At 33.5% G+C, this 20,150-nt stretch overlaps 1 protein-coding gene across 1 annotated transcript; it reads left to right on the forward strand.

Moving 5' to 3' along the window:
* The first annotated feature begins 1,488 nt into the window (after positions 1–1,488).
* Positions 1,489–16,664, forward strand: LOC129915510 (nuclear pore complex protein Nup98-Nup96). Its single transcript, XM_055995074.1, has 15 exons — positions 1,489–2,163; positions 7,406–8,786; positions 8,845–9,103; positions 9,168–9,760; positions 9,821–9,975; positions 10,043–10,419; positions 10,477–10,588; positions 12,708–12,878; positions 12,942–13,150; positions 13,210–13,465; positions 13,533–14,284; positions 15,130–15,389; positions 15,451–15,860; positions 15,926–16,053; positions 16,113–16,664. The coding sequence occupies exons 1-15, from the start codon at positions 1,902–1,904 to the stop codon at positions 16,428–16,430; spliced, it is 5,643 nt and encodes a 1,880-aa protein (XP_055851049.1). The 5' UTR covers positions 1,489–1,901; the 3' UTR covers positions 16,431–16,664.
* Positions 16,665–20,150: the final 3,486 nt, after the last annotated feature.

The following is a 20,150-nucleotide window of genomic DNA, read 5'->3' on the forward strand; positions in this document are numbered from 1 at the left end:
TACTAGGATGGCCAAAGTGGGTAGAGTGGCGGACTGCCACTACTATTCTTTTTAAATTATTATTAATAGATATACCAAAAGCAAATGGGATGTTATATATAATTTCAGATTAAAAGATAAAATTCATGATTTAAAATAAAAACCAATTAAAAAAGAAAATTCTTTTTTGTTTTTGTAATTGTTATTTTACTTTCGATAAGACATGTATTAAAGAGCTATACAAGCTCTTTCGAAGCTATCTATCAAATCTCAAAGTTTCGGTAGAGCTTCGGTAAAGCTTCGTTTAAGCTTCTTATATACCAAACTTGTATAACGTTCTCCTTTTTCCATGCCCAACAATCTTACTAAAGTTAAAAAGAAGCTGAAATGTAGCTTCTGTAACACCTTTAACGAAGCTGAAATGTTATTTGGGTATAGAATCAAAAATTATTTTCACTCATTCTTTTTTTTTTTCTTTGTTCAGTTTATAATTCTTGTTTTTTTTTTACTCGTTTTCTCTGACTTCAATAATACTATGTTTCCACCTACACCTTAATCTCCTTTTTCGAGATTTAGAGCTAAATCTACTTCTAAATCCCGAGATTTCCCATACAAATTTAAATCTCCTAAAAAGTAGATTTAAAATAAATCTCCTCCAAATCTACTTGGCTGAATGATTCCATGCTCTAATAATGATAGGAACATGCGACAAGAAAAATTGAATTAAAATTTATAAAACAAATGTGATCTGAAAACAATAATTACGAATTTATTTTTAAATAAAAATTACTAAAAGTTTTAAAAAGTAATGGGAAAAGTTTTATTTTTGATGAATTCCTTTTGAGATTTGTAAAATGTCATTCACCAACGTCAAAATAAATCTTGGAAATGTCAAAATAAATCTGATTTGGCTAGTGAAAACACTTCGAGATTTATTCTAAATCTAGTTCGCTAAGTCTCAGATTAAGGGTAGGTGGAAACATAGTATAAGTTTTCTTCAGTCAAGTGCGGTTTTGATTGAACTGCTCGTTTCCATTTCGTTCCGTTAACAATTAATATTCCAATTGTAAGGGGTATTTTGACCGGATCGTGAATACCCCTATAGTCTTTTCCAATACATTCTGTTTATTTGCACCCTGCCGGATGCTAGCAAAACAAATTTTCAGTAGCAAATTTCAATTTTACCAATCCCCAATTAAGCCTGGTACGCTGCTCGCGCTAAATTTTAGCTCCCATACAAATTATCGAAAAATTTTAGCCGAGCTAAAATGAGTCCCATACAAATTATCGATAACTTGTATGGGAATTTTATCTTGGCTAAAATTTAGCGCGAGCAGCGTACCAGGCTTTAGCAAAAAGTTATCAAAAAAAATCTAATTAGCTGAATACGGTCGTCGACCTTATAAAACTAAAAAGACCTGAACACATTCATTCAGCAAAATTTTTCGAAACATGCGTTTTCGAAATAAAAAAAAAAAAAAATGACAGCGCAAATTGTCAATACAAAAAAATCCCTTCAAAAAAACGTTATAGCGCCATTTTTCTGTTAATTATTTTCTTGCACGGTTCTATCGACAATTTGTTATTAAAATACTCAATGCTTATATAAAAATAGAGAAAAACATTAAACAAATTGTGATAACTGGCAGAAATATAATAAAATAAAAATTACCGGCCAATTGTTTCCGCTGTGAAAGAAGAAATAAAAATTACCCTGCTCCCCTAACCTACAGAGTGTCATCCATTCACTCGTGTGTTTGTGAGAAGCTTTTTTGGTTTTCTTTTCTTTTTTTGTTACTCATGAACTATTAACGATTTTCACCACTTGACGTTGATTGAATCATTCAAGAGTATACAATTTAATAAAGAAATTATAAAAACAACCACTAGAATTTGAGAAAAGTAAATAATTGAAAGCAAACATGTTTGGTGGAACAAAACCAACTTTTGGCCAAGCTCCTGCAAACACTGGCTTCGGCTTTAATAGCACAACCACTGCATCGCCATTTGGACAGTCGACATTTGGAAAACCAGCTACTGGTGGGTTTGGACAAGCTCCTGCTTTCGGGCAGCAACAAAACACTTCGTTATTTGGTGGAGCTCAGAATCCAAATCCTGGACTATTTGGAGCTAGCACATCTACGGCGTTCGGGGCAACAACAACCGCTCAGCCGTCGTTTGGAGGTAATTTCTTATAATTCTTAAATAAATTGGAAGTTTTTTTTATAATTTTTGGGGAAGACTTTCTTAAATTAGTTTTCTTTATATTAGCACTATAATTTTAATTATATGTTAATAAATTATAATAATAATAGTAAATTGAGATAGCGTTGCATTGCTATTGTTTCATTTTGTCGAATATTTCAAAGTTCATAATGCTATTGTCAGCATTGAGTTTTGTAAATTTAAAAGAAATAACAATTTTTTTGAAAATTTTAGTAAATAATTGCCAGGAACCGATGTAAAACAATGTTTTGTTACCTACCTTTTAAAATATATTACTCATCTTTGAATTAGAGAGTTGTTTTTGGGAAGATGGTATGTAAGTTTGCCAAACTGCTTGCTAATAGTGGCATATGCAGTCCAGGGTGAAACACGGCCCCACTTACAAATGTTCTAACTAGCCCGATGCTTGCTTGATTCCAGTTAAACACACCAAGTTGAATGTTAGTTGGTATTGTTCTTCACTGGTGCAAGCCCCTGGGACTAAGGCGAATTCGCGGTAATCGACACTTAAAAAAATTTTTTTTGTTGATTTATGGCCTATAGACTATTATAAATCACTTACGACCAATTTCTTCACAAAAGTCCTAAGTCAGCTTAGTACCCGGTCTAGCTAGACCAGGGGTCGAACTACGGCATACGTTCGTTATCGTATGGTTGCTATGTGTCTCTATCTTTTTGTTTTGATTAAATAGAAAGAGAAATAGTCAAAACGTTAACGTATGATAGTAATCGTGTGCGGTGATACGACCCCAGGTCCTAGCACTAGTAATCGGTCCTAAGGAAAAGTTAGGACCCGAGCATTTCTTCACATATACATACAGGACCTGATCTAAATTTACAACGCAGTCCTAAGATTTAATACGTATAAAACTGGGGTCGAATTACGGCATACGTTCGTTAACGAATGGTTGCTATGTGTCCCTATCGTTTTCTAATAATTAAATAGAGAAAGAAATAGTCAAAACGTTAACGTATGATCGTAATCGTGTGCCGTAATTCGACCCCTGGTCTAACTGTCATTCTGACAATATTTTGATGTTTAAAATAATTAATTTTGATATTTGAAATAATTTATTTTCACATTTGAAAGACAAAATGTAGAAAATAATAAAAGGACTATCAAAAAAAATCTAAAAACAAATGTGGTCAAATGTAACAAGGGCCAACAAGCAAAACAAATTCGATTCATTTATCAAGAAATTTCACAGTCAAGAATTAATTCCTGAGTGCTGAATTGTGTGATCTGGGTAATGTAAACAATTCTGAAATACAGGTCACCAAAAACGAGGAAGGTTTCATACAAGTACTCGAGATTTAAACGGAACGCAGGCCCATATTAAGTTAACGACACTTTCGAATACACATTTGTACCTACATAACGATTATAATGTACCAACCTACACTACACTTTTAGGAAGATCGAACTTTTTTTGGTACTTTTTCATCAAGAAGTGTTCTCTTGCCCATTCTTCCCGTTCCGGCATTGCATTCGTCATTTCAAGTGTTTTGGGTAAATTTTAAAAAAATCGTTCCAATCATTAAAATTAACAAGAAACACTTTTCAAACGAAACAATACCCAAGAAATTAATAAATCTGGCCGATTTCTCTTAAAAAGAATAAAATTCATTGCTTTTTTTCAAGTACTAAACGCTAGACTACCGATTTTGAGGTCCTAACAAATTACGAGTCCTAACTAATACTCGGTACCAATTTGACAGTACTAGGGCTTAGTACTTTTGTGAAGAAATAACTAGGTACCGATTTGAGTACTAACAATTGGTATAATAACCAGGTACTAGTCGATTTTGAGGATCTAGCTAGGACCAGGTCCTAACTAGTACTCGGTCCTAAACTGAAAGTTTTAGGACTTAGTACTTGGGTGAAGAAATGAGTTGATACCGATTTGAGTACTAACTTTAGGACTAGGACCGGTATTAGCGTTAGGACTCTGTGAAGAAATTGGCCGTAAAACTTTTCCTCCCCGGGCTCCGGTACTCTCGTCTGACTTGTACACACTTTTACTTAAGCCCAGCACGCTGCTGATGCGAAAAGAAATTTTCCGTTGGTCTCCACCAGGACAATGAAATCTTTGCGAGAATCTCAACGGAAAATATTCTCAAATTGTAAAACATAAATATGTAATAAAATACAAGCAAACACACATCTCAGAAAGGCATGCAATAAAAAACTGAACAACAAAAAGAAACCAAAAACTCAAATGTCATTTTATCACTCAAAAATGGCAATTGTTTGAGTGCGAAAAAGAAGTGGAGACTTAAATTTGGCTGTGTCGAACAGCGTACTGCATAACGCAGTGGAATCATACTATGAAAGCATACATATTTTGACATAGTAAATAGTTAGCACGGTACGTGTAGATTTGTTAAAGATAAAGAAGTTAATAGTAAACAAACCCTGTCAGTTTTTACGTTAATTCAGTAAAATATTTGGTAAAGCTACTCTATTTCAAGTTCAAAAATACTTAGGTCCAATTTATTCACACTCCATTAAATTTAAAGTCGCCATTAAAAAAGGGAAATTTTAAAATTTGTATGCGATTTGACAGTTTTATAATTTTTAATGGAGCCTTTAAAAATAATGGAGAGTGAATAAATTGGGCCTTAGGTCCAATTTATTCACACTCCATTAAATTAAAAGTCGCCATTAAAAAAGGGAAATTTTAAAATTTGTATGCGATTTGACAGTTTAATAATTTTTAATGGAGCCTTTAAAAATAATGGAGAGTGAATAAATTGGGCCTTAATCTGTTTTTTTTTGTGAAAAATATTTACAGATTAAATTCAACCCAAACTGTTGTTTTGCATCTTCGTTTCTTGTTTATTTTTTTTCAGCTTATTTTGCAGGGCAAGCAAAAAAACTCACGAACTCAAACTACTAGACTATGCTAAGATTTTGAAAAATTTCAATGTCTTTTTAAATGACAAAAACAAAATACCTACCTATTAAATTTAAAAAAATGCATGTTATAGGTACAATAAAACAAATTTTATAAACATAATCACAAGTTCAACTTTAAAATGCAAAACAAGGAATAAATAAGTTTTAAAAATAAAATCATTACAAATATGTAGTTATAAAGATTGCATCTTCCTTGAAACTCAAAAAAAAAAAAAAACTTTAAAATAGTTTTTGAAATGTTTAAGGGTTTTCATATTCATGATAACTTCTTTCTGATTATCTTTTAAAGTTTTTATTTAGTTCAGTTTTCGTCGTAAGAACTGAGTTAAAAATATTATTAATAGCCGTATTTCCGCTAGACTTTGAAGTCCAGTCATTAAAAGTTTAACATAGAGTTAAACAACAACAAAAACTTACTGCGAATTATTTCACCGTCTTTGCTCCAGTAAATTAATTGGAATAATTGCTTTGGATCATTTTAAAATTATAGAACATTCATACAACAAGGGCTTCAAAATCAAATTGGTTTAACATGGCTATTGTCAAACTCAGATGATAAACACATACCATTACTAGGAGCCATAATATTGAGAAAAACATGCTATTGCAAAAAAATGTAGTTAAATTTTTGAAAACTCTTACAGCCGATTTCATCACAGAGTCATTTCTTCACTCAAGTACTAGGCCCTAAAACTGTCAATTTAGGACCGAGTACTAGTTAAGACTTGGTTCTAGCTAGCTTCTCAAGTTCGGCTAGTACCTGGTTATTATACCAATAGATAGTACCAAGTGATTTATTCACAAAAGTACTAAGTACTGTTAGATTGGAACCGAGTATTAGTTAGGACCTCAAAAATTGGTAGTCTAGCGGTTAGTATGTGTTTGAATCAAAGCAATGGATTTCTTTTGAGAGAAATCTGCCAGATTTATTAATTTCTTGGGGGTTGTTTCACATGACAAGTGCTTTTTTGTTGATTTTAATGATTTAAACAATTTTTAAAAGTTTACCAAAAACACCTGAAATGACAAATGCAATTCCTTAACGGGAAGAATTGACAAAAAAAAAACACTTCTTGATGAAGAAGTACCTACCAAAAGTAACAACCAAGTCAAGAAATATATCAAACATCAAAATATTGTCAAAATGACAGACCATTTTTACACGAATTATTTTCAAATTATTATTTAGGACCGCGTTGTGAACTTAGATCAGGTCCTATAAATGTGAAGAAATGTTCAGGTACTAACTTTTCACTAAGACTAAGTACCAACCAGTGCTAGAACCTGATCTAGCTAGATCGGTTACTAGGCTGACTTAGTACTCATGTAACAAAATTGGCCGTAATAGAAATAGCAACAAAGTTTTAAAGTCTTTAAGTATGCCTACACATAATTGTTGCAGAGCGGCTTATGAAAGATCCGATACCAACCATTGTAATCGAGCAAAAAAGATTACTTACTTTCTCATATAAAAACGTAATTGATTCCAAAAGACTGAGGGAGATTTTCGGATTATCACTAAAAAAACAAAACATCCATCTACTGCTGTATGTATTAAGCTTGTATGTATTTCTTTAAATTCTTAATCAATTATTGTTTGATTTTCTCACAAAAAAAATTCGGGGTGGTGTTAAACCAATTACATTGTAAAAGAATCACTCATCACTTGATGACAGAATTTCAAAAATAATACATTGGTTTTTGTCACTAGAAATCCATCACATTGATTTATGGTTTTGCGCATGAGCAATCTTAAATCCATTTGTAAACAATTCGACAACTCTGCCAATCAGCATTTTAGTTTGACCAAACATCTGGGTTCTTTTAAGATCACTATTAAAAGATTCATTTGAGTGCTATGAATGTTTTAGATGACAATACAAATTCAATAACTAATAATGACATCGATACCTCAAACATAATTAAACCTAACCCAAAACAGATTTTAGTCATAACAAATAAAAGGAACAGAAACGAATCAAATATCATTTCATTTCCTCTCCCATAAAACTTCTGAAATGTAAATCCAGTGTTTAAAGACAAAATTAATAAAGAAAGAATCATTCATTGATTGACCATGTATCGAGAAAGTAATCGCTTTACAAGTTATCGTTTTTAAGAAAATTAATATTTCTAATAATTAATATATATCAAAAGATTCCTTTTTTTTTGTATTTTAGAATTTAAATTTGTTTCATTACATATTGCAAAAATTCAAAAAAATATGCTCTCCTGATCACTTACATATTTTTCATTTTTGTACAATATTTGCTTCAATAGGTTTCTCTCAACCTCAGCAGAATACTTCAATTTTCGGAGCCGCACAGCCAGCTGCTCCGCAAACATCACTCTTTGGACAACCATCGACATCTGCATTTGGTGCAGCTAAACCATCTGGCTTTGGTTTTGGCCAAACGGCAGCTCAACCAACAACATCATTATTTGGCCAAGCCCAACCAACTAGTACCGCAGGATTTGGGTCTTTTGGTCAAACCGCTCAACCAACAAATGCCTTTGCTAGTGCTGCAACTGCATTTGGTCAGCCAACAGCAACTGCTGGCAATGCAACTGGCTCTGTTTTAGTAAAATATCAACCGACCATTGGCACTGATACTCTTATGAAAGGTGGAACTGCCAATAATGTCAACACGAAACAACATTGCATCACTGCAATGAAGGAATATGAAGCAAAATCCTTGGAAGAACTTCGTGTCGAGGATTATTTGGCTAATCGGAAAGGTCCACAAGCTGGAACCTCGGCTGGATTTAGTGGATTTGGAGCAGCTCAAACTACAACGAATACCGGGGGCTTATTTGGTGCAAGCAATCAACAGACAACTGGTCTTTTTGGCCAGCAACAACCTGCCCAACAGCCAACCGAGAATAAAAACCTCTTTGGCACCAGCATCTTTGGGCAGCCTGCCCCAGCTTTCGGTGGAGCAGCTCAAGCAAACAACAGTTTTCTAGCAAAACCATTTTCAACACCTGCTACATCTACAACAGGTTTTGCATTCGGTTCAACTCAACCCGATAACTCGGCAAATAACCCCTTCGGAGCGAAACCAGCTTTTGGCCAGACTCAAGCACCCAGTTTGTTTGGTCAGGCGGCAGCACAAAACACAGCAGCACCGGCCTTTGGTCAGACAGCAACAACCGGATTCGGTGGTTTTGGTGCACCTGCTCAACAAACTTCTGTATTTGGAGCTCCCGCTGCAGACAACAAGCCAGCCTTTGGCCTTGCAGCTTCAACAGCCAATACCGGATTCGGTGGATTTGGAACTAATGTTAATACTAGCACCGCTGGTGGAGGACTCTTTGGACAAAAACCCGCTCCAGCATTTGGAAACACTTCTGCGTTTGGAGCTGCTGCCCCAACTACTGGTTTCAGCAACTTCCAAACCAACCAAACTGGTTCATTGTTTAACTCAAGTTTGAACAAACAGCCTACAACTGGATTTGGTGGATTCGGAACACAAACATCAACTGCTCCCCTCACCTTCAACACTGGACAGCCTTCGTTATTTGGCAATACCGCCAACAAACCGCTATTTGGGAATACCTTACAAACTGGCAACACCACCGGAGGATTATTTGGCGGAGGACAGAGTATGTTTGGCAATAATAACTCAATGAGTGCATTTGGTACTTCTACTTTAGGAGGGTAAGCTAATTGAGTTCTTTATGTTAAATAATTTCAATTAATCAATTTCAATTTCAAGGAACACAACCCTGGGAGCCAGTCAACAGCAAGCAACAATTCCAATTCATCAACACATTCTCTCCAAAGTAACATCCCCATATGGAGACAATCCAATATTTAAAGACCTCAAACGCAACGATGAAACCGATGCCCTGCGAGCTACCAATCCGGTTGCTCAAAAAGCTATCCTTGAATCAGCTGGTTCACAATTTAAAATATCAGCTAAACCAAGTTCCAATTCGATTAAAATCAAACCTGTTGGTAGTGCTTTGACTAAGGTGAGTTTAAAATTTAGGAGTTTGGTTTGAAATTATTAAACTCTCTTTCTCTCCTTTTTTACAGAAAGCTCTCTTTGAAGGCCTTGAAGAATTCGACAGTAGTGTGGAGACATTTAGCTTAAAGCCAAACGCCAAGCGTTTAGTTATCAAACCAAAACCAAGTACTCCAAATACATCACTTAGTGGTGTCGGCGGTTCGAGTACTCCACAAAGTGCTAAGCCTTCAATAATACCAAGTTCAGTTAGTTCCAGTGCAAATCAACGAAATGATTCATTTTCCGGTGAAATTCCACAAGAGAATATTCCGCCAGCAAATAAAGACAACGATACCAGTCGTAGAGAGTCATGGCTTCATCCGAATAATTTGGAAAAAGTTCGTCAACAAAATGTACATCACAAATCAGATGCTGTTTTGAATAATACCCTCACTGAGTTGGTTCCACGTAAATCATCGGACTTGTCATTCGGAACTGGGACAAATGAAGAAGCTGGAACTCCGGCACGCAAGGATTCCTCGCTTAGTAAAACTGTTTCATATAATGAAACTGTTAGCGAAAGTTTTGTCTCAAATCGATCATACAATGAAAATCGAAATGATGAATCGATCTATTTAAGTTCGGATCCACATCCAACGGGTATTGTATTACGGCGAGTTGGGTGAGTTAATACACAAAACCTATCACTTCATTTGATTCATTTATTGATGATCTATTGTAGATACTATACTATTCCATCGCTGGACGATTTGAAATCATACCTCGCTGAAGATGGTTCGTGTATTGTTCCCAATTTTACAATTGGTCGTGAAGGTTATGGTAATGTCTATTTCAACAAAGAAATGGATGTGGCAGGACTTAATTTAGACGAAATTGGTAAGTTCTTGATTCTTTGCCGAATAAAAAAAAAAAAAAATATTTCACAATTTTTCTTTTCCTTTAGTTCACTTCCGCAACAAAGAAGTTATTATTTATCCAGATGATGATAATAAACCACCAATTGGCAGCGGTCTAAATCGGGAGGCTCAAATCACACTCGATCAAGTATGGCCACATGACAAGACTATACACGAACCAATTAAGGATCCACAACGTTTGGCTGAGATGGGCTATGAATTGAAGTTGCGTCGTGTTTGCGATAAGAATGATATTCGTTTTATTGAATATCGTCCAGAGACGGGAAGTTGGGTATTTAAAGTTAAACACTTTTCAAAATATGGCATAAATGATAGCGATGAAGAGGATGATATTCCGACTGATCCGAAGAAAGCTAAAATGAACATAAAGGAAGGTGATCCAGGTGCTTTGAGGAATGGAAAGGTAAACCTTCTTATTCATCTTTTGTTTTTCTTATTTTGAATGACTTTTATTTTGCAGATTGGTGAAAATCTTGCTGGGGCAGTAGGAGGAGCAATTGGTGGAAAGCAAGATCCAAAAGCAGCTGCTATGAATTTTGATGAAGCTGAATTTATGTTGATGGACAAGACTCGTAAGTTTAATATTTTTTTCGAATTCTCATAGAACACTTGTCTTTGTCCATATTTTTGATTTATTTGTATTCCAATAATCTTTTTTAGAGTGTCTATTCTTAGTTTGATGTGAACACTCTAAGTTTTGACGATGACAATCTGATTTTATCAAAAAATATAAACTGGTTTAATATTTTATTTGAGTGCTTTGTTTGTTGTTTTGGGTGCTTACTGATGATCACTTTTGATGCGATTATTTCAAGAATTGTATTGTTATAAATAGTTTATCAATAAAGATTATATTATATGATTGAAATATGTATACAATAATGAAAAAAAAGTTGTTTTTATTCTAGACTAAGTTTTTTATGGATTTGCTAGGTAGAGAACATCAACTCTACTTGGTATCCATATTATCTTGGAATGGAATAAAGTGTTAAGTATTTATTATTATATTATTGTAAGTCTTTTAAATATAATATCAAAGTAAAACCATCAAAATAAAAAAATCAGGTATAAAAAAAAAAAAAAAATTATAGCGAAAGTCACTTGTTGCCTCTAGATACAAAATTTTGTGTATTTGTACGCTAAATAATTCTAAGCATAAAACGTACGCCTCTAGTGACGTTGAATCCATATGATACGATTAAAAATTTAAATCTTACAGAAGGAAAACAGAAAAGTCGATGAATACCAATAACACCTGCAACGCTCTTAAATAATCAACATGTTACCTGAACCAAAAACTAAAACGTTTTATTCATTAATAAAAAATAAATAATTAATTCAATAAATTCTAAATCGAAACACTTTTCCATTTTTGGTCTTCTTCTGTTAGCTCTGTTGAAGAAGTTGGCTACCAAGTATACTCTACAAGAAAGTATTTTATATGCAGTTCTCAAAGGCGTGAACAGTTTCATTATACAAAAATTTTTAAATTTGAAAGCAGAGCCTAGCACATGACTCAGTTTTAAGATACCGCTTTTTGTTCATTACTAGCTCAGATACTTAGTCTAAGGGGCAGCATTCAAGAAATGTTTAAACTTCTCTCAACATTTTTACTTGATCTACATAATTTTGTATACTATAGGGCAAATATTGGTTTCTTTTAAAAAAAAAACAAAATACCAACAATACGATGATTTAGAAATGTAAAAAAGTGGGTCTCGCAATTTTGTCTGTTGGTCTGTGCGTTCGGCCATCTTTACACATTTCCACAGCCTTAACGGGTGGACAGATTTTCTTCAAATTTGGGACTGATGATTTTTATAGAATTCTGAAAGTTTTTTTTTATATCTCGCTAAAAAAATGTACCTCCCTAACGATTTTGATTAAACTTTGCACACGTTATATTCAAAGAATTCAACTAAACTGCACTTTTAGTTTTTCTCGAAAAAGTAAAAAAAAAATGTATTATTATTTATTTAAAAAAAAATCAAGGTAACAAGAAATAGGAACTCGGTCGGTGAAAAAACATAATTATATGACGCTATGAGAACAATAGTGGCGTAACCCACTTTTTTTTTTGTTGAAAAAATGAGTTTTTCATAAAAATGGGTCTCTTCATATATTTTTTTTAATACAAAAGTAGATTTATGCAGCTAGATACACACAAAACTAGATGTCACTCAAAAAAGTATTGTTTTAAAAAACCTGTATCTTAAATCTCTCGTAGCTCAGAACTGAATTTTATGGCTTACGCCACTTTTGTTCTCATAGCCTCATATGTATATGTATCAGGTTAATTTTTTTAACCCAAAGTATGTCTCCCACTATGAAAAGGGGGTTGAGTGTTGGACTTAATGTGAGTGTTTTAGCGAATATTGGTTTTGAAAGTTGTGCCCATAATATTAGAGGCATTGAGAGCCACAGGGGCCTTACTTTTTTCTCATTTTTTTTCTTGAAAGCCTCATATCTAATTTAGACTTAGTACTTCATGATTTCGTTCCTCTGAAAAATATAAACTAAAGGCGCAAGAAAGGAGAAATTGATTCTTTAAGTAAGAAATACCAATTCAAGACTATTTTCAACTTCAAAGCAATCCATCTCGAAGAAGATAGATAGATACAATAACTTTGTAATGTAACCTTGAAGTTTAACTAATGTTTTTTTTATGTATCCTCCTTCCATTTCTTAAAGAGTTTCTTCAAAATTCATCACAAAATGACTTCTCCTTCTTTGATTCATCAAAACGAAACAATCTTACAAGCCCTACTGCAATCTTGGCTAACGGCAATGGTACTGATTCACACAAATTACAATTAATGAAAGCCTCACTATTCATTGACGATGATATGGATTCTAGATCTGGTAAGTATTTTATAAAGTTTTTTTATTACCAGATATTTGCTTTACATAAACCATCCATAACAGTTACCTCAGAGAAACAAGACGAACGCGATAACATGGACCTGGGTGTTAGAAACCGTTTATACCTTACACATGATCACGATCAATATTCCTCATCGCAATCATTATGGAAAGATGGCTATGCCAATTCAGTTGCTTCAAGTCAAGTTGATTTTGTTGGTAGTCAAAGTCCAATGTATGAAACTATGAGTAATAAACCAAGAGATACAGAAGTGAGTTTGGGGAACATAATAATCATATTGTGATACTTAATTTAATAAAAATATTTCAGTCAACAGCAACACCAACAGTGGAACCCATTGCACCTTTAATCAAATATCAGCCTCTGATTTTAAAGCCAAAAGTGGCTCAAGTCAAAGGACATGCTTCTCAAATTCCATTCGAGAATTCACTTGCTTTTCGTTTGCAAGGAAAATGCGCTGCCGATTTGGGTATCTTTAATAGTCGCAAGTTCAAAGTGTGCTTTGGACCGCAGAATACTTTGATTATACCTGCAACAAAAAACTCTGCAGTTAAAAAAATCAATGGTGGGTTTAAGAAGTCTCAATAGATTCCCATAAATCTTAGTTTAATGTTTTTTTTTTTTTGTTTTAGATGCGAATTTAGAAAATTTGCATGATCTCTTCCGTGGTCGGAAATCCAAAGATTTCTCACAAACTGTCTTGCTTCGTCTTAAAATTTCCTCAGCACAACACACTGAGAACTTTGAAAAATCGATCGTTGATCATTTAGAAATTCAACTTAAGAATTCATTGCAAGTGGAAATCGAAGGCAGTGATTGTCCAATGATTAAGTCAAACAATGGAACCAAATTAATCGTTAAACATTTGGAAGAAGCCATGAAACTATTGAATTTTGGACCTCTAGAAGAATATGCTGTATCAGTTTGGTCACTTTGTTTGGCGCTATGGGGTGAACAGGAAGAACTGGAAGACTCTGATCCAACTAGTCATCATGCAGTCATGTGGCGAAGGAATCTCCTATCACAGTGGCTCGAAAACACACTCACTGATAAAGATCTTTTAACAAAAAGTGTTTCAAAGAACACATACATTGATCATTTAATGGATCTGCTTATGTGTCACAAAGTAGTTGAAGGCTGTGAGCTGGCATTCAGGTATGATGATGCCAATTTATCACTTTTATTGGCACAGCTATCGTCGGGACCAGTGGTTAGACAATTGATGGAAGATCAATTGGCTGCATGGCATAAAGTTGAAGCAGATAAATTTATAAGCGTTGAACGCTTAAAATTGTTTATGTTGGTTGCTGGTGTTTCTCTGATGGACTCGTCACATGGTCCAATTAATACTCTTGAGGGTATTGAGTGGATTAAGGTTCTTGCGGTAAGTCGATAAGCTAAGGGTTACAAGTTTTCCTTCTCCTTACCTTCACTCCTCCTCTCCTCTCTCTCTATTATATGTATGTTCCCACGTCTCTTCTTCACCCTCATATACTCTGTACACTTTCTCCTTTTCTCGCTTCTATTACCATCTTTCTCTCATCTCATTCCCTAGCCCTTCCTTTTCTCCTTGTTCTTTCCGCCTTCCATCGAGATTTTAAATGTTTCGAGATCCCCTCTGCAATTAATTCTTTATACTATCTGTTATATCTTGAAACATTTATTGACTCTCGTCTTTCCTTCTCCTATTCTCCTATTCCCTATCTTTATAATCCCTTGTATATGTTCATACCCAGCCCTATCCTGAGTTTTACGTGCAAATTTTTCCGCCCGAAACATTTTTGTTCGCCCGGAATTTTAAAAGCTTTCGTTTCACCCCAAGGGAATTCCCATTTTCCTCTAAACTAGTTTTCTGTTCGCCACAAAAATTTTGAGCGAGATAAGAGCTGTCGACTATATAACATATCACCTGAAAAAATACGGGGAATTTTCCGAACGTGAACAACTTTTCGGAAATTCTTGTTCCACCCACTTTTACTCCTCCCCAGTTCATCTTCTATATCCGCCGTTTAAAAGTCAAACAGAAATGGACTCATCGACCATCCCTGCCTCTCCCGTTAAAAAAATTTTTCCCCTATCACCTTTGGCGATTTTACTTACTTATCGTTTCTTTGTTAACTTCCCCACTCTTTCCCTTAACTTTTTTCTTCTCACTACGCCAATGCCTCCATCATTATTTTCTTTCTACTGAATCGAAAAATATGGTACTAATAGTTTTATTTGTAATAGCTTCAACTATGGTATCTCTGCTCCCCCACCTGCTCTATCACCGATGCCTTGATCGCCTACGAAAAGTCATTCCTGGCCGATGAATTCTATGCTTTGCCGCCATCACCTCACTACACGGAATCAATTGGAGACAGCGAAAGCCATCCACTCTATGACTTGCGTTATCACATTCTTCAACTTTATTCAAAACGAAGTCATCCACTCGAAAGCCTTCTGGATCCTTTAAACCATACCGCAGACTTTATGGACTTTAGACTAAGGTATTTAAATTTACAAAAACTTATATCAGCAATAGTTTGTTAATCTTTATCTAATTTTCAGTTGGCTTCTCTTGGAAACATTCGAAGCTCTTGGCTATCATCATTGTTCTGAGCTATTCGAGAGTCGAAGGCATGTTGATTTTGCTTCACAATTAGAAAATCATGGCTTATGGAAATGGTCGGTATTTGTATTGCTTCATATAAAAGAGCAAACTGTGCGAGAAACACATATTCAAGATTATCTCTATCGCTATGTGTCTGTATCAAATGATGGCGCTATAACAGATGATGAGAAATTTATAATTAACGTTTTGGGTGTGCCACAAAAGTGGTTAGATTGGGCGAAGGCAGTTAAAGCTGGTGCAACTGGCAATTATCATATGCAAGCCAAGTATTTGTTGAAAGCTCAAAAATGGGCTGAAGCGCATGAGGTTATATTTGAGCATATTGCTCCAGATGCTGTTATTAATGGTGGGTCTTTCTAACTTATTAAAACAATACAAATCTTTTAACTTGTTTCCTTGAATCTCTTTTAGACAATATGGACTATCTGCATGATCTTCTTAGCCGATTTGATAATTTGTCCTCGACTAAAAGTATTAAAGTACCGAATTGGTCAAATCAAGGGCAAATATTTTTAGATTTCATTGACATTAATGAGAAGGTAAGCAACATATTGATGCCCATATCAACACTATACCAACAAGTTCCTTTCTATTTCAGTTTAAGAGTCTAAAGAATCTACATGAAGGTGACATTGAAGCACGTTGGGAGAATCTCAAACCTCAATTGGCTGACTTGTGTTCGCGTATTAATCTTCTGCCATGTCCGACACCCAAACATCGTTTGTGTCAAAGTGAAATAGCCCAGAGTTTAGCATGTTTAGTACGTGGAGTTTTAGTTGTTTGTCCTTCCCTAAATCCATGTCTAACAATTAAAATCGCATTAGAACGGTTACCTCTGCCGCAGGAATTTGCACAACAAGAACTAAGAGCTTTGCTAGATGCGCTGGTAACAGATCTCTGTAATTCAAAAGACTAAACGAATTTTAGTTTATAGTAAGAGAAACAAGAAAAAAAATATTGATAGCTCTCGGTTTAGTTAAGATTTTACAATTTTTTTTTTAACTACCAATATTATTATTTGTAAAACGAAAAAAAAAATGTTTAAAAAAAAATCCTGCTACAGATCATAAATTATTTTGTAACAAATTTTTAAAAAAAGTTTTGTTTTCTTTTTTTTATACAATAGAGTCCCTTAAAAAAAAAAGTTCATAAAAGTACACAATATTGTGAGTTGTTAGTTTTTTTTTTTTATTTTACTTGTTTGCTTAAGTTTAGTAAATTCAATTAATATAATAAACAAAAAAATTTAAATAAAATACTTTTATTAGTTTTATTTGTATATTTTTTAATGTTTTCAGGAAAAATAATCAACTTTGTGGGTCTGGAGTTTTCGCTCACACAAATTCATACGGAACAAGGTTATCTATCAGCTCTAGAACTTGGAACAATTCCTTATGACTGGGTCGCATGTACTTCCTCTTATGATAAAATTAGATCTTACCCTAAAATTTTTATGAAAAAAAAGAAAATTAGGGAAATTTATAATTTGATACATGAAATCTGTTTATTTAATAAAAAACGGTTCTTAATGGTTTTGATCACAAAAAGAAGTATGCCATCTGATTTCTTGTATGAAAAGGAATTTTTAGAAAAAAAAAAATTTTGAAAATCGTTAGAGCCGATTTCGTTGCAACGGGCTAGTTTTGTAAGAGATATTCAGAAACCAAAAGAAGATTCTATGGCAGGCACCGTTAGTAAGGGTACAAAAAATATTTTTTTTTTTATTTCAAAAGTTGGGTATTATCTTTACATTACATCCAAAAATCGTTGGACCCGTTTTTGAAAAAAAAATATACTTTTCTATTTCCGTTATATGGCAGGTACCGTTGGTTTTGGTCCTGAAAAAAATTCAATTTCCTTTTTAGAAATCACGTAAAACTGTTAACTACCAAGTTTTAAGAAAATCTCTATTAGCTTAGGCTGTAGCTCGACGTGCATACAGACGGATAGAATTGCGGGACCCACTTTTTTGGCATTCTCCATCATCGTAATGTCATGTCTAATTGTTATCTCGAGTTCGATTTTTTTCCGAATCCTAAACTTGCCCTATAGTACCTACATATTAGGGTGTCCGTTATTTCCCAAAGTGATGTTTTCGGGGGAGACACCCCCTAGATCGAAAGCTTAGGGCCTAAATAAGGGGAATTTAGCAAAAAAAATTTGTTTGGGGGTCATTAACCCGTGCCTCTAGGGTCATACTTTCCCCATACAAATTTGAATGGGAAATTTTTAACTCATACATAAAATTTTTTTTTCTCTCGCGTTAAATCATATTTTTTTTTAATGTTTGATAATTCTGGTTGGAAAACAGTTACTTTAAAAGATCACATTCAAAATTTCCCGTTAAAAATTTTGTTTATATTTTATTTCGGTTTTTGAAATTATTAGCTGTTTTCGTGGTTTTTGCTTTCACCTATCACACAATTTTAAATGCAGTTTTATTGTTTTTTAATTCTTTTCAAATATTGCATTCACAAATTTGTGAATAAATAAAAAATTTCAATTTTTTGAATTTTTTTTTTTTAGTTTTTGCAGTTTTTATAATAAATAAATATTATTAAATACTTTACCCTTCCTTGTTTGCAACTTTTTTGATGCAATTTTTTAGGTGAATAATTTTTAAATAAAATTCAATAAAAATATTGTAAACATATCTTTTGTAGTTCGAGAAAAATAAATTTAAACGTATAAAAACGGCAAAAATTTCAAAAAAAAATTTCAAAAATTGAAATTTTTGATTTATTCACAAATTTATTCACAAATTTTTTTTTGCTAAATTCCCCTTATTTAGGCCCTAAGCTTTCGATCTAGGGGGTGTCATCCCCGAAAACATCACTTTGGGAAATAACGGACACCCTACTACATATGTATATCGCGAGTAAAAAAGGAGACTCATATTTGAGGCTGTGAGAACAATAGAGGCGTAACCCACTTTTTTCAAAAATGAGTTTTTCATAAAAATGGGTCTCATAATACATCTATTTTAATACAAAAAATAGATTTATGCAGCTAGATACACTCAAAACTAGATGGCACTAAAAAGTGTTGTTTTGAAAAACCCTGTATCTTAAATCTCTCGAAGGTCAAAATTTAATTTTATGGCTTTCGCCACTATTGTTCTCATAGCCTCATTTGTCAAAAAACTACATAGGCATGCATCAATTATTCTAAACTCAATTAGAAAAGTGTTCGCTTCAATCTTGTATAATCAACTCTTGAATTGGATAGAATCAAATCAAAGATGAAATGTGTTTCAAGCTAGTTTTACGACATTTTCGCTTCATCAAGTACCTATTGCCAACAAATTCATACGAAAGAAAAAGAAGCTGTAAGCTTGTTTTGTAGATTTCAAAGCAGCATTTGTTGCAGTGAATCGTCAAGCTCTAATATACAAAATGGCTAACATTCAAGAAAATTTCTAGAAATTTACGAAAGTTTTTGTGTGGAACTACTGAACTGTTTGGGAAGGGTCAGGTAAGTCAGTGGTGTTTTCGCATTTGCTTGTACCATGAGTTTATAGGCCAACCTTTATTTTTACTTCGTGTTCGAACGTTATTATATTGCCTTTTGCACGGGGTTCTCAGGATCTTTAATTTGAACATGGCAATACCAACTAATGGGGTTTTCGTTTGGTACAAAAATCAATTTATTTTTTTATTTAGATCTGTCAAAAACTGATTTTGATCATTTTTGAATTCGTTTGGCCAAAAAAATTGATTTATTTTTTGATCTTAGATCAATTTTCCAGATCTGGATTTTTCGGCAGATTTACACCTTTTTTACTAACACCACTATGCATAATTATTGGCATCCATCTGTTTGACAAGTTTTTTTTCGATAATAATTAAAATAGTCTTGAATTCAAGTAGATGCAGTACCTATAAAGTGAATAAATTTATTCGTCTAGCTCATCTTTGAACAAAATAAAATCAACGTTGGAATACAACTGCGATCGCTGCCTGGTTCACATACACAAATACACACCAATACTATAGCAAATACAAATCAATCTGAAAACGTGTTCGTCTCGTAACGAAAAAAAATCAATTTTTAGATCAAAACCCATGAGTCGGTCGGTTTCTATGTTTTTTAAATATTTTTTGTTCAATTTTTGTTTTTTAAATTTCTTTTTTTATTTTATTTTGTGCTGTATGCCTATTTTGTAGATTTCAAAGCAGCATTTGTTACAGTGTATCATCAAGCTCTAATTAACAAAATGGTTAACATTGGTATTTCACGAAAATTTCTCGACATTTACAAGTTTTTGTGTGAAACTACTGCAACTGTTTGGGATGGATAAGGGAAGTTAGTGGTGTTTTAAGGCCAACCTTTATTTTTACTTCGTGTTGGAACCTTCTATGAATGCCCTTTTGACGGTGTTCTCACGATCTTTCGTTTGAACATGGCAATACCAACTGAGTCGGTCGTGTTCTATTTTTTATTAATTTTTAATTATTTTTAAAAAATTTTTTTTCTATATTTTTTTTTCATTTTTTCTATTTTTTTAATTATTTTTTCTTTTGTACATTTTTAAGTAAAAAACTTTCAATTATGCATATGCATACTCAATTTAGTATCCATTATAAATATACAAACTTTACCCAAGATATGTTTTTAATTGTACTTTTCAAGTCAA

The sequence above is a fragment of the Episyrphus balteatus genome, chromosome 3, assembly GCF_945859705.1.
Source record: "Episyrphus balteatus chromosome 3, idEpiBalt1.1, whole genome shotgun sequence".
Lineage (NCBI taxonomy): Eukaryota > Metazoa > Arthropoda > Insecta > Diptera > Syrphidae > Episyrphus > Episyrphus balteatus.

Bases quoted from the DNA above. Each gene is read 5' to 3' on its own strand.
- LOC129915510 (XM_055995074.1), top strand. From the start codon at position 1,902: ATGTTTGGTGGAACAAAACCAACTTTTGGCCAAGCTCCTGCAAACACT. The intron at 10,589-12,707 runs GTAAGTTTAATA...CATTTCTTAAAG, and splicing joins TATGTTGATGGACAAGACTC to AGTTTCTTCAAAATTCATCA. The intron at 14,285-15,129 runs GTAAGTCGATAA...TATTTGTAATAG, and splicing joins AGTGGATTAAGGTTCTTGCG to CTTCAACTATGGTATCTCTG.